This window comes from Gracilinanus agilis, chromosome 5, assembly GCF_016433145.1.
Source record: "Gracilinanus agilis isolate LMUSP501 chromosome 5, AgileGrace, whole genome shotgun sequence".
Taxonomy (NCBI): domain Eukaryota; kingdom Metazoa; phylum Chordata; class Mammalia; order Didelphimorphia; family Didelphidae; genus Gracilinanus; species Gracilinanus agilis.
Window position 1 is genome coordinate 178,347,561 of NC_058134.1, and position 12,776 is coordinate 178,360,336.

The 12,776-nt window shown below is 36.5% G+C and overlaps 2 protein-coding genes across 4 annotated transcripts in view; one reads left to right on the forward strand and one right to left on the reverse strand.

The window, feature by feature from the left end:
* ATP5F1C (ATP synthase F1 subunit gamma) overlaps nt 1-11,141 on the reverse strand; it is a 31,148-nt gene extending 20,007 nt beyond the window's left edge. For all 3 annotated transcript variants that reach the window (XM_044677543.1, XM_044677542.1, XM_044677544.1), the window contains exon 1: nt 11,045-11,141. In XM_044677543.1, coding sequence (XP_044533478.1) covers nt 11,045-11,100 — 56 coding nt within the window. In that variant the 5' untranslated portion in view covers nt 11,101-11,141. The remainder of the gene's footprint in view (nt 1-11,044) is intronic.
* Nucleotides 11,142-11,348: 207 nt separating this feature from the next.
* The window catches only part of KIN (Kin17 DNA and RNA binding protein), a 33,163-nt gene continuing 31,735 nt past the window's right edge, over nt 11,349-12,776 (forward strand). The window contains exon 1 of the mRNA XM_044677744.1: nt 11,349-11,500. Within this exon, the coding sequence (XP_044533679.1) occupies nt 11,387-11,500 (114 nt within the window). The 5' untranslated portion in view covers nt 11,349-11,386. The remainder of the gene's footprint in view (nt 11,501-12,776) is intronic.

Genomic DNA, 12,776 nt, shown 5'->3' on the forward strand with positions numbered 1-12,776 from the left:
TTGGATCAGTTCACAATTTCACCAGCAATGCGTTAGTGTCCCAGTTTTGCCACATTGCCTTCAACATTTGTAATTTTTCTTTACTGTAATATTGGCCAATCAACAGGCATGAAGTGGTACCTCAGAGTTGTTTTAATTTGTATTTCTCTAATCAAAAGGGATTTAGAACATTTTTTTCATATGATTATTGATAGCTCTGATTTCTTCATCTGAACACTGCCTATTCATATCCTCTGACCATTTATCATTTGGGGAACGGATTCTTATAAATTTGACTTTGTTTTTTTTATATATTTGAGAAACGAGACCTTTAGCAGAAATATTTGTTATGAAAAACTTCCCCAGTTTGTTGTTTCCCTTTTATTTATATTTTTTTTAATTTTTTTTTTTTACCCTTGTACTTTGATGTATTGTCTCATAGGTGGAAGATTGGTAAAGGTGGGCAATGGGGGTCAAGTGACTTGCCCAGGGTTACACAGCTGGGAAGTGGCTGAGGCCGGGTTTGAACCTAGGACCTCCTGTCTCTAGGCCTGACTCTCACTCCACTGAGCTACCCAGCTGCCCCTGTTGTTTCCCTTTTAATCTTGATTGTACTGGTTTTATTTATATTAAATTTTAAAAAATTTTAAATTTAATATAATCAAATTATTCATTTTACATCTTGTAATGCTTTCTATCTCATTGTTTGGTCATAAATTCTTCTCCCCTCCAAAAATATGACAGGTAAATGATTCTATGTTCCCCTAATTTACTTATAGTATCACTTTTTATGTTTAAATCATATACCCCTTTTGACCATATCTTGGTATATAGGGCAGTGTTGCTAAGGTTTTCAAAGTCAGGTTCCCAAACTGCAACTTTAAGCTGCTTTTGAGTCCCCTGCATTATTCCAGAGAGTGAAGGGAGGAAATTCTTGCTTTGGGCAGCTGATCAGAGGGGTAGGGCATGCAAAAAAATGTCCTCCGGTGCTGGGAAGAGGGGGAATGGAGTAGCTCCCCAAGTGCCAGCTGGGCAGGTGTGCCAATATTTTGCCAGTGCTGGTATAGGGTGTGAGCTATTGATGTAAACCTAATTTTTGCTATACTGTCTTTCAATTTTCCCAGCAGTTTTTGTCAGTGAACTCTTATCCCAAAAGCTAGGGTCTTTGGGTTTATCAAACACTAGATTGCTGAGGCCATTTATCCCTAATCTATTCCATTGATTCACCCTTCTTCTATTTCTTAGCTAGTACCAGATTGTTTTGATGACCACTGCTTTATAGTAGAGTTTAAGATCTGGTACTGCCAGGCCACGATCCTTCACATTTTTTTCTCATTAGTTCCTTTGATATTCTTGACCTTTTGTTCTTCCTTATGAATTTTATTATTTTTTCTAGTTCTATAAGTTTTTTTGTAGTTTGGTATGGTACTGAAGAAATAAATTAATTTAGGTAGGACTCATTTTTATTATGTTAGCTCAGTCTACCAATGAACAATTAATGTTTTTCTAATTGTTTAGATCTAATTTTGTGTGAAAAGTGTTGTGTAATTGTGTTCATATAATTCCTGTGGTTGTCTTGGCAAATAGATTCCCAAGTATTTTATATTGTCTAAGAGTTATTTTAAATGGAATTTAATTGCTGCTGAATTTTGTTGGAAACATATAGCAATGTTGATGATTTATGTGAGTTTATTTTGTATCCTGCAACTAAGTTATTATTTCAACTAGTTTTTTATTTGATTGTCTAGGATTCTCTAAGTATACTATCATATTATCTGCAAAGATTGATGGTTTAATTTCTCACTGTCTACTTTAATTCCCTCAACTTCTTTTTCTTCTCTAATTGTTAAAGTAGCATTTCTAGTATATAAAATAAGAGTGATGATAATGGGCAATCTTGCTTCACTCTTGATCTTATTGAGAAGGCTTCTAATTTATCTTCAATGCAGATGATACTTGATGGTTTTAAATAGATAATACTTATTATTTTAAGGAAAGGCCTTTTCATTCTTATGCTTTATAGCTTTTTTCAATAGGAATGGGTTTTGTATTTTGTCAAAGGTCTTTTCTGCATCTATTAAGAAAATCATGTGATTTCTATAAGTTTGCTTATCGATATGGTTAATTATACTGATAGTTTTCCTAATATTAAACCAGTCTTGCACTCCTTATATAAATCCCACCTAGGTCATAGTGAATCATTCTTGTGATAATAGTGATGTAGTCTCTTTGCTAATAGTTTATTTAAGGTTTTTGCATCAGTGTTCATTAAGGAAATTTGGTCTATAATTTTCTTTCTGTTTTTGGTCTTCCTGGCTTAGGTATCAGCACCATTTTTGTGTGTCATAAAAAGTTTGATAGGATTCCTTCTTTGCTTATTTTGCCAAATAGTTTATATAGTATTGGGATTAATTTTTCTTTGAATGTTGGATAGAATTCACTTGTGAATCCATCTAGCTCTGGGATTTCTTCTTTGGGAGTTCATTTATGACTTGCTCAATTCCTTTTTATGAGATGGGTTTATTTAAGTATTCTACTTCCTATTTTGTTAACCTAGGCAATTTATATTTTTGTAAATATTTATCCATTTCACCTAGGTTATCAGATTTACTGTCATATAACTGGCCAAAATAGCTCCTAATGATTACTTTAATTTCCCCTTCATTTTAGGTGGAATCACCTTTTTAATTTTTGATACTGGTAATTTGATTCTCTTTTTAAAAATCAAATTAACCAATATCCTATTCCCCCCCACCCCCGGCTTGTAGACCCAGCTCCTAGTCTTATTTATTAGTTCAAGTTCTCTTACTTTCAATTTTATTAATTATTCCTTTGATTTTTTGGATGTCCAATTAGGCTTTAACTGGGATTTTAATTTTTTTCCTAGGATTTTTTTTTAAAATGTTGCATGCTCAATTCATTGACTTGATTTTTCTCTATTTTATTGATGTAAGCATTCAGGGATACAAATTTTCCCGAATACTGCTTTCACTCTATCCCAGAAATTTTGGTATGTTGTCTCCTCATCGTTATTCTCTTTGATGAAATCAGTGATTGTTTCTCTGATTTGTTCTTTGATCCACTTGTTTAGAAGAATTAGATTATTTAGTTTCCAATTAAGTTTTAATTTTCCTAAGAAAAATAATTAAAAAAAACCTTCAGAACTTTGAAAATTAAATACTTGCTATCTATTGGGAGAAAGATCGGAGATAGAGAAGAGACATACATTTTCACACAGTTAATTTTAATTAATTATGTTCAATTATATAGATTTGTCATACAGAAGTCTGGGTTAGTGAATAGTGAAAGATAAGCAAAAAAAAAAACAAAAAACCACTCCCAAAAAAGTGTAAAAAGGGTATGAGATAAAGGAATTTTGTTGCCATCTTGTTAAATTATATCTATCTATATAGATCAAAAAAGTTGTACGTAACAAAAGTTCAATTTCTTATACAATATTCTTTTTTGTACCATATATAGCAATAATTGTAAATGCTGATGATTTTTTTCCACATAAAAAACAAAATTCTTAAAAAAGAAAAAAAGATGAGTCAGCTCTAATTGAATAAGTTAATTACAGATTTTGGGGGAATATTTTCCATACAATTTTAAAAGGACAGCCATAATCACTAAAAAGATACTTAAATGGCAAAATAAACATATTATTGCTACTTTTACTAGCATAGACAAAAATTTTAACAATATGTGCTTAGAACTTGAAGATAGGAAAAGTTTCACTATATATAAAGATAAAATATTTATGTAAGATGTTATTTATTTTCTTTTTCTCTAAGAAATTAAAAAAATTTAATAACATTTCCATATAAGTTTTCTAAAGTTATATGATCCATATTGGTTTTTCTTCTTTCTTCCCTCCCCTCTCCTAGAGCTGACAAGCAATTCAATCTGGGTTATAACATGTATTATATGATTTCTATTTTCATGTCACAATCAAATAAGAAAGTTATTTTTAAAAATTTCAGAAATTCATTTGTCAGTATTGAGCTTTATCAAATGAGAGCTTCTATTCACTCTTAAGTACTACTGTTAATCTATTTAAGAGCTACTAGCCACAAGTCTAATACACTAAATGGAAAAAAAAAAAAAAAAGATGAGGGAGCAGTTATGTGGCATAGTGGAAAGATCACAGGTCTTTACTTAGAAAGACCCATCTTTATGAGCTCAAATCTGGCCCTAGACACTGACTAGATGTGTGGCCCTGGGTAAATAGCTTAACTCTTGTTTCAGTTTCCTTGTCTGTAAAATGTGCCGTAGAAGAAAATGGCAAATCACTCCAATATTATTGCTAAGGAAATCACAATTTGGGTTATGAAGAGTTGGAAATGATTGAACAAGAACTACAAAAAGATTAGAGGCACATAAGAGGAGTGGTGATAGATTTAATGACATTTATTACTAGAGATTATCTAACCCTCATTTTGGTGTTTAAGAAATACACCAAATTTTTAGTCCTCATTACCCATAGGATCATTAGTATGGATATATTGACTTCATCAATGCAGATAACATTCCAAGAACTGTGGCTTAACAGTGGTGAGTGGGAAGGAAAGAGGGGTAGATGGAGGTGGTAGAGAACTATCTGCATTTTTTGAAGACTTTCTTGATGACAGTTCAGCAGTAAAAGCCCTTTCAGATAAGCAGGCACTGCATAGTTTTTGCTTGGTTGATGTCATGCTTAAAAAATTATGTCTTCTTCCCAGCTGTGTGACCCTGGGCAAGTCACTTGACCCCCATTGCCTACCCTTACCAATCTTCCACCTATAAGTCAATACACAGAAGTTAAGGGTTTAAAATTAAAAAAAAAAAAAAATTATGTCTTGAAGAGGTTTTTGAATAGGAATCTGATGGGGGTGGGGGAGGAGGGCAGGGAGAAAATATTCATAATCATAGCTGGCCAGCAGGTAAGTTGAGGCCTCCCTTCCCCAATCTTGTGATCATTCCATCTTTAATGTTCAATATGCTTATCAGCTACCTATCCCAGAGTTATAAATATATCCAGGTCACCAGTAAATTTAAACAACAACAACAACAACAACAACAACAACAACAACAACAACAACTTACATTTGACCTTGATGTCTTATATCTCTCCCTTTTACAGCTGAAAACCTAGAAAGTCTTTTAAACTCACTGTGTTCACTTTTATACTACCCATTCCTCATCCTCCATACATAATTTCAAATTTGAATGAAAGTGCTAGCCCCAAGATGACCATTAATGTTTAAGTTCGACAGTCATAGTCCTTATCTTTCTTGACCTCTTCACCACACACTTTTCACATTGCTGACATTCATAGATATTTGCTTTCAAAACACTACTCTACTGGTTCACTGTGCTTTCTATCTGCTTGTGTCTGTCATACTGGGTATTTCAACCATCTCCTAAGTAAGAGTATCCCCAAAGTGTCTTGGTACCATTTTTTTCTTCTTTTTAACTCTTCCCTGAGGGTGATTAGATTTGTGGCCATGGGTTTGCTATTTCTAAGTAGAGTATGTCTAAATATCTATCTATCTATCTATCTATCTATCTATCTATCTATCTATCTATCTATCTATCTATCTATCTATCTATCTATCTATCTATCTATCTCCTGAACTTGCGTAAATAGAATTAGCTCTAGTCCAAAACTCTACCTACCCGAGATGATGTCATCCCCACCTCCCTTAGTGGGGAGGGGGAATGGAGTTACCCCCACGTGACAATAAGTAACAAATCAAGAACAAGGGACTGTCCTTTGGGCAGTCCAAATCAGTGTAGAGGCTTTCATTTGTCCACTTGAATTAGAGGTGGACCCACGGGAAGTGACACTATCTCTTGAAGTATGTTGGTTACTTCCTGCTAAGTAAAAAGAAAGTTCCTGCTTTGAACTTGGCACTGAAGGATCTCAGAGGAGACCTCAGGCAGCTTCTACTCTGAATGGTCACGTGGGTAAATTAGACTGACTTCCTTGGCCTACCTTGGCGTTTTTTCAGACACTACCTTAAGTAGGCTCTGGCCTATCTGATTGCTAGGCCTTGTGGCTTGTAGCCTAATTATTTAGCCTTTTAACCTTCTCTCTCCATCCCTGGATAGCCTCTCCCTCTCTCTATTTCCCTACCTTTTACCTTCCTAATTGGAAATAACTACCTTAAATCGGATCCAGACTTGGGTCTATTTTAATTATGGAATCAATCTGAATTGATTCCTGGCAGCCACACTTTAATTATATACCTATAAAATACCTAAAATCTCCCTCTTACAAACTTGAGTTCCATATTTCTACCTGAAAATCATTAACAGTATTTCAAACTCAGCACACCTCATATTATCTCTTGCTAAGTCCATTTTTCAAATTTCCTTATTTTTTGTTTAGTTACTTACTCCCTAGTCCTTCCTACATATCGCTCAAGGTTCTCAAACATGGAACCATCTTCAACCTATCACTGCCCTTCACTGTTCAAATCCAATAAAAGGTCAAGTCTCATCTCTTGTATTCTTTCCCTTCTTCCTATACATAGACACTCCTTTTTTTAAATCACCTTTTCCATAGTTACAGGATTCATGTTCTTTCCCTCCCCTCCTCCCAACCCCCTACTGTAGCCAACACGCAATTCCACTAGGTTTTACATGTGTCATTGATCAGGACCTATTTCCATATTATTGATATTTGTACTAGGGTGATCCTTTAGAGTTGATATCCCCAATCATATCCCCATCAACCCATGTGATCAAGCAGTTATTTTTCTTCTGTGTTTCTACTCCCACAGTTCTTCCTCTGAATGTGGATAGTGTTCTTTCTCACCAGTCTCTCAGAATTGTCCTGGATCATTGCATTGCTGTACATAGCCAGTTTTAAAACAGGCTTTCATCAAATAGACTACCTTAAGAGCTTATTAAGTGGTTTCCCCATTTCCGGTCCCTCCAGCACATTCCCCTCTATAACCAAATTGCCAAAAAAGAAAGCCATTTCTAAGAAAATGCAACTGTCTTGCTTGAGTGACTCCTTATTACTCCTGAGATAAACCATCTAACACTTAAAACCCTCAGTTTGACCCCAAATTACTTTTCCAGATTTATCCTCATATCCATCATTTCATGTCCCATTTGTGTTAGAATGAACTCTTTTCATATCTACCTTTTGAAATTTTTAGATTCCTTTCACATGCCATCTTAAGTACTGCCTCCTTCCTGATACCTCTAGGTGTTAGATCTAGTAATATGAAGAGCAAAAGAGCACTATCTCTTTTACAAAATGATCAAAAACAATTTTTGGCAAATTACCAAAACATTTAAAAAATGTTTTGAGACCCCCCCTCATTTATGACTCTCTTAACAACTAAATCTTGTATTTTACTTATTTCCTAAGCCCATATAAGCTCCCTGAAGGCAAGGACTACTTTTCATGTGAATGAAAGAAAGAAAAAAAAAATTAAACATAAAAAAACCCACCAACAACTATTTTGTCATATCTTCAAATACACTGACATCCACTAACCCCTGAAAATCAAATTGATAATATTTTATCCAAAGCACTGAGGGTATGTGAAAAAGTGAAGACTGTGGATGCCCTTAAGACCTATGCTAACCCAAGCATCTACAGAGTTTTTTGCATACAGAAAGACTTAAAAAAAATTGCTTTATTGAATTAAAACCAGGCTTACCCTTTTGAGGGTTGCAATTATAAGAGGCTATAGAAATGAAAAGGTATGGAGTGAGACCTTGAAGACTAGAACTTGAGAAGGGAAAGATGGCATTTTCAGAGCCTTGGCTCTGATTATGTTTGTTACCAACTCATTGATTCACTCACTGATCTATCTGGGTTATACATTTAAAAAAATTACACTTACTTTTGTCTTAGTTCTTGGTTCTAAGGCAGAAGAGTAGTAAGGGCTTGGCAACTGAGGTTAAACAATTTGCTCAGGATCACATAGTAGGAAGTGATTGAGGCCACAGGTGAACCCAGGACCTTCTGTTTCTAGGCCTGGCTTTCTATCCACTGAGCTACTTAGCTGCCCCCACACAATGTTTTGTTACCAACTCACTGATTCACTTACTGAACTATCTGGGTTATACACTCTCATACTTTTAGCACAAAGATACATAATCAACTCTCTCATTTAATGATTTTTGTCTTTTCTCTAACTCTTCTTTTAATAAAGTGGTACAGTGCTAAACTTCAAGGATTGACAAAATGAAATTCTTAATGTGGCATAGTGGAAGTAGCAATAGAGCCTAATGCATCTGCAAATAGGGATAATACCTGTACCACCTTCTTTTAACATGGTTATCATGATGATCCAATGTGTAATACATAAAAAACTTTTTCGGACTAAAAGCTGTCTTAATTTGGCATTATCATTTATTAATAGCCACAAATAGCAATAGTACATTTTTTGTTTGTATACTGTAACTTTTTTTTAAGGAAAAAAAAAAAGCAATGATAAAATCTTTAAAAGGTAGAAAGTGTCTACAAGAGCCAATGGCAAAAAGATAATTTAAAATCAATTCAATCTGTAATTATATAAATGAGATTTAAGTAAACACCTCATCATTTTTCTGTAGGACAGACGTTCTTTTTTCCCTACATGGTTTCCCTACATGGTTAAACATGCATCCAGGGACATAATTTCTTCAAGTTTTAAATCTCAAAAGCAGGTTAACTATTAACAAGAAAGAACAAATTAGGAAAGACAGGAGAAAACAACTGTGGTGGGAGATGAGCTGAAACAAATAGGAATATGATATGACAAGCTTTGTGTACAGTGGTGCTTAGTGAACTCCTGACCTGTAGATCTCAAACCAGTGTTAAAAACACTACTGTTGGGGGCAGCTGGGTAGCTCAGTGGATTGAAAGCCAGGCCAAGAGACAGGAGGTCCTAGGTTCAACTCTGACCTCAGACATTTCCTAGCTGTGTGGCCCTGGGCAAGTCATTTAACCCCCATTGCCTAGCCCTTACCACTCTTCCGCCTCGGAACCAATATACAGTATTGATTCTAAGACAGAAGGTATGGTTTAAAAAAAAAATACTACCGTAGATAGGACTCTAGATTTGAGTTTTCAACATAATCACTAGAACAAACTTAAAAGTCCTGGATTCAGGTTTAAATCCCAATTCTGCTCTGGGTCTATTTCCTTCATCTGTCAAATTAAGGCATTAGACAAGATGGTTTCTAAGGTTTTTCCCAGCTCTTAAGTCTTTAACTGTATGATTAATTTGGATTTCAAAACGAGGGTCCTAGTTTAAACTAGATTTTAAAAACGAGATTCTCTTGGTTACAGTTAAAGTTTAGATCAAGGATTCTACATTAAGTACATTATTATGACCTTGGTTTCAAAAGACCTTTCATACTGGTTTAACTATAATAAATTATAAAATTTATTCATCTATTGTAAATAATAATAAAAATTCATATAAATTTTAAAAAGTGATATTAATAGAACACAACGGATACAATATTTTTTCTTAACAACTATTTTGTTATGTCTCCGAACAGGTTGACCTACACTGACCCCTGGGACTCATATACATAATCATTTATTTGAATATTTTCTAGATTGAGAAAATTACTTCTCAAATGTCACGATAAATCATAATCTACAAATCTATACAGCTCTAAGGATTTAACTATGCCACAGTTCTGACAATCTCTCACCCCTTTTATTACAAATCAGTTGCTTACAGGAAAATTAAAAAGTAACCAATATCTTTCACACATTTCTACTTCATACAGTCAATAAATAGTGCAACATCCCTCATTCCCCTTAAAAACACTGTAAAACTTGAAACTTTCTATGGAAAGGAATGCAATTTCTTCCTTTGCAAAAGATGTCTAAATTCTTCCAGGTTTTGCATAATACCTGTATGCCAGCATTTTAATACCTTTATCTTTATTACTGCTTCCAAAGAATTTGCCCAAGAACCACAGGAGTTCATGAACATATTCTCAAAACTCCTAACAGCACTAATCTGTGTGGCAGCAAACAATGACACATCCATTATGCTCCCAGACCCCTAGAATGTAACTGCCTTACTTAGTACAGTACTTTGTGACCTTCCTAAGGAAGTCTTCTACATAACTTCTTGAAAAATCCTAACTGTTTTCCAGTATCCAAACTATAGCTTCTATCTCTCTTCCCGAAGCTTAAAAATCTCAGTATTTCTCCCTCTTTGGGTATCTAACTTACTTCAATAAGCATAATATTCCCAAGTACTCTCCTTTACACAAAAATCCTTAAAAAACACGGTATTCTTCAGTTTGGGGCTCTTTCTTACATAAAAATCCTAAAAAAAAACAACACAACATCTCTCTCTTTTTGGATGCCAAACTTCTAACTCAATAAGCATAGGTCTTAAGCATTGTCTACCTCAAACAAGAATCCTTAACCACCACAGTATTTCTCCCTTGCACAAGAACCCTTAAAAACAACAATACTTCTCCTTTTGGATACCTACTTCTTATTCAATAAGTATAAATGTCTTAAGCACTGCCTGTCTTAAACAAGAATCCTTAAAAACCACAGGGAGCTCTTTGGATTCTCTCTTTCACAAGGACATTTAAAATCTGTAATTTTTCTCTCATTTTGAATTCCTAACTCTTAATTCAACAAGCACATCATAAAGTGCTTACTATGTGCAAAGCACAAAGTCGTGCTTAACCTGGACCTTTGAACTTCCTTTAGCATTGAGGGCAGCTTCTGCACGTTCGTCTCTTCGGGGCTCCAGACATCTCTCGTTGGCGGCCTCATCCATACAGCTCTTAAAGCCTGAGGTTCAGGGTCATCCCTTCCCTCACCCATCTGGGTTAGGCTCTTCAGACTAGCTGAACCGACTTCTGGTCTGCGACACCTTGGGTGACCTTCCCCGTCCTCCGGCTCATCCTGCAAGTCTGGGCTTCCTGGGGCCTCCTCGCCTCGGAGAAAGAGGCCTAGCCCGGGTCCCACGGCCCTCCTCCACCCTTACCCTGCCACGTCCTCAAAGCTCTACCGTCCCAGCTTCCAATCCCCACGCACTTCAACACCCCCCTACCACACTGCCCCCTCTCCTGCTTCTCGAGGGTCGCGTACCATTGCGGCTGCAGAGCCCAGGCGGAGGAGCTGGCGATAGTAGCTCTACAAAACATGGTGCCACCAGCGCTGCTGAAGGTCGGCCAGACAGACCTTAGTGCGCATGCACCGACCGCTCCTCCTACCCCTTTTCTCTAGCATTTGTCCCTCTCAAATCCTCGCGATATTTCGATATCAGCTCCCAGTACTCCCTCCCTAGGTTTCTCAGTCTTTCTCGGTCCCTCCCCACCCCTCGTTGACCCCTCCCCGACGCTGTTCTGCTTCCGGTGAGCCCTGCGGTTTATACTGTGTTGGGCGCTGGGAACCGAGGAGTACTTGTTGTGGTTCCCTTAGCTCCTTACCATGGGGAAATCCGATTTTCTTACCCCCAAGGCCATCGCTAACCGGATCAAATCCAAAGGGCTCCAGAAGCTGCGGTGGTATTGCCAAATGTGCCAGAAGCAGTGCCGAGATGAGGTGAGTGGGTAGCCTAAGCTGGGCGCGCACCTCGCACCCGGAGGGGCCTTAAGGACTCTGGAGATCGAGTCCCAGCGCTGAGGGTCCGGGCTCACAGAGGCCGCAAAATGAGTGATACCCATGTGAGACTTGTTTGGGGAGGACTTTAACGCTTCAGTAAAGCTAGAAACATTTATGAAACTCTTGCTGTATTCCAGGCACTGAGTTAAGCACTGGAGATTCAAAAAGAGGCAAAAGACAGCCCCTGTGAGCCCTCAAGGAGCTTATGGAGGAGACAACATGCAAATATACAAAGCAAGCTTGGTATAGAATAAGTAAATAATAGGGAAGGCACTAGGTTTGGGGGAAGGCCTCAGGTTTGGGGAAGGCCTTCAGTAGAAGGTGGGATTTAAGTTGGGACTTGAGGATTAGTAGGAAATAATAAACAGAAGGAAAGCACTTCTCCCCTACTCCCATTCTGTTTTACTCTGAACTTCACAAACATCAATTTACCAGAGCACTTTTATCCAGAACAGAGAGTTGTATATAAAACCGAGACTTTACTATGGAGAGCTTCTTTTTAAAAAATTATATAGTAATTATCAACATGTAAAAGCCACCTAATGACTGTCCTTTTTTCTTTTTGGCAACCCTATTCTCAGTTCTCTTCTTTCCCCCCCACAAGTTGAAAAGAAAGAAAAACAAAACATTCTAACATAGCTGTCATAAAGCCAAACAAATTCTCTTATTGGTTGTGTCAGAAAATTTATGTCTCATTCTGCAATTTGAGTCCATCATTTTTCTGTCAGGAGGTGGATATCATTCTTCATCATTGATTTTTCTGGGATTATGGTTGTAGACTAAATATTTTCTTTTAGCTCTACCTCAATCGAGAAACAAAATGATTTTCTATATAAGATACTGCTGTGGTATAGTGGAAAGATTGCTGCATTTGGAGACAGAGGTTCAAATTTCAGCTCAGATTTTAAACTGATTTGTTGGTGGTTTTCATTCCGCGCCCCCCCCCCCCAGCTTTAAGAGGGTTAAAAGTATATTTGCATGTCATCTTTTATAATAATAAAATATAATCTCCTTTTTATGGCTACCCTATGTAAACAGTACCCTTCCTTCTTTAGAAAGTCTCAGATTTTTTTGACCTAATGAGTTTTATAGCTGGGAACACCCTTAAAGATCATTTTTAGCCTAGCTTTCTTATTTCTCCTATCATTTTGGCTTTCACTTCTTGATAATTTCTTATTTTTAAAATTCTCAGCTCTTCTCCAATTGAGGAATATTG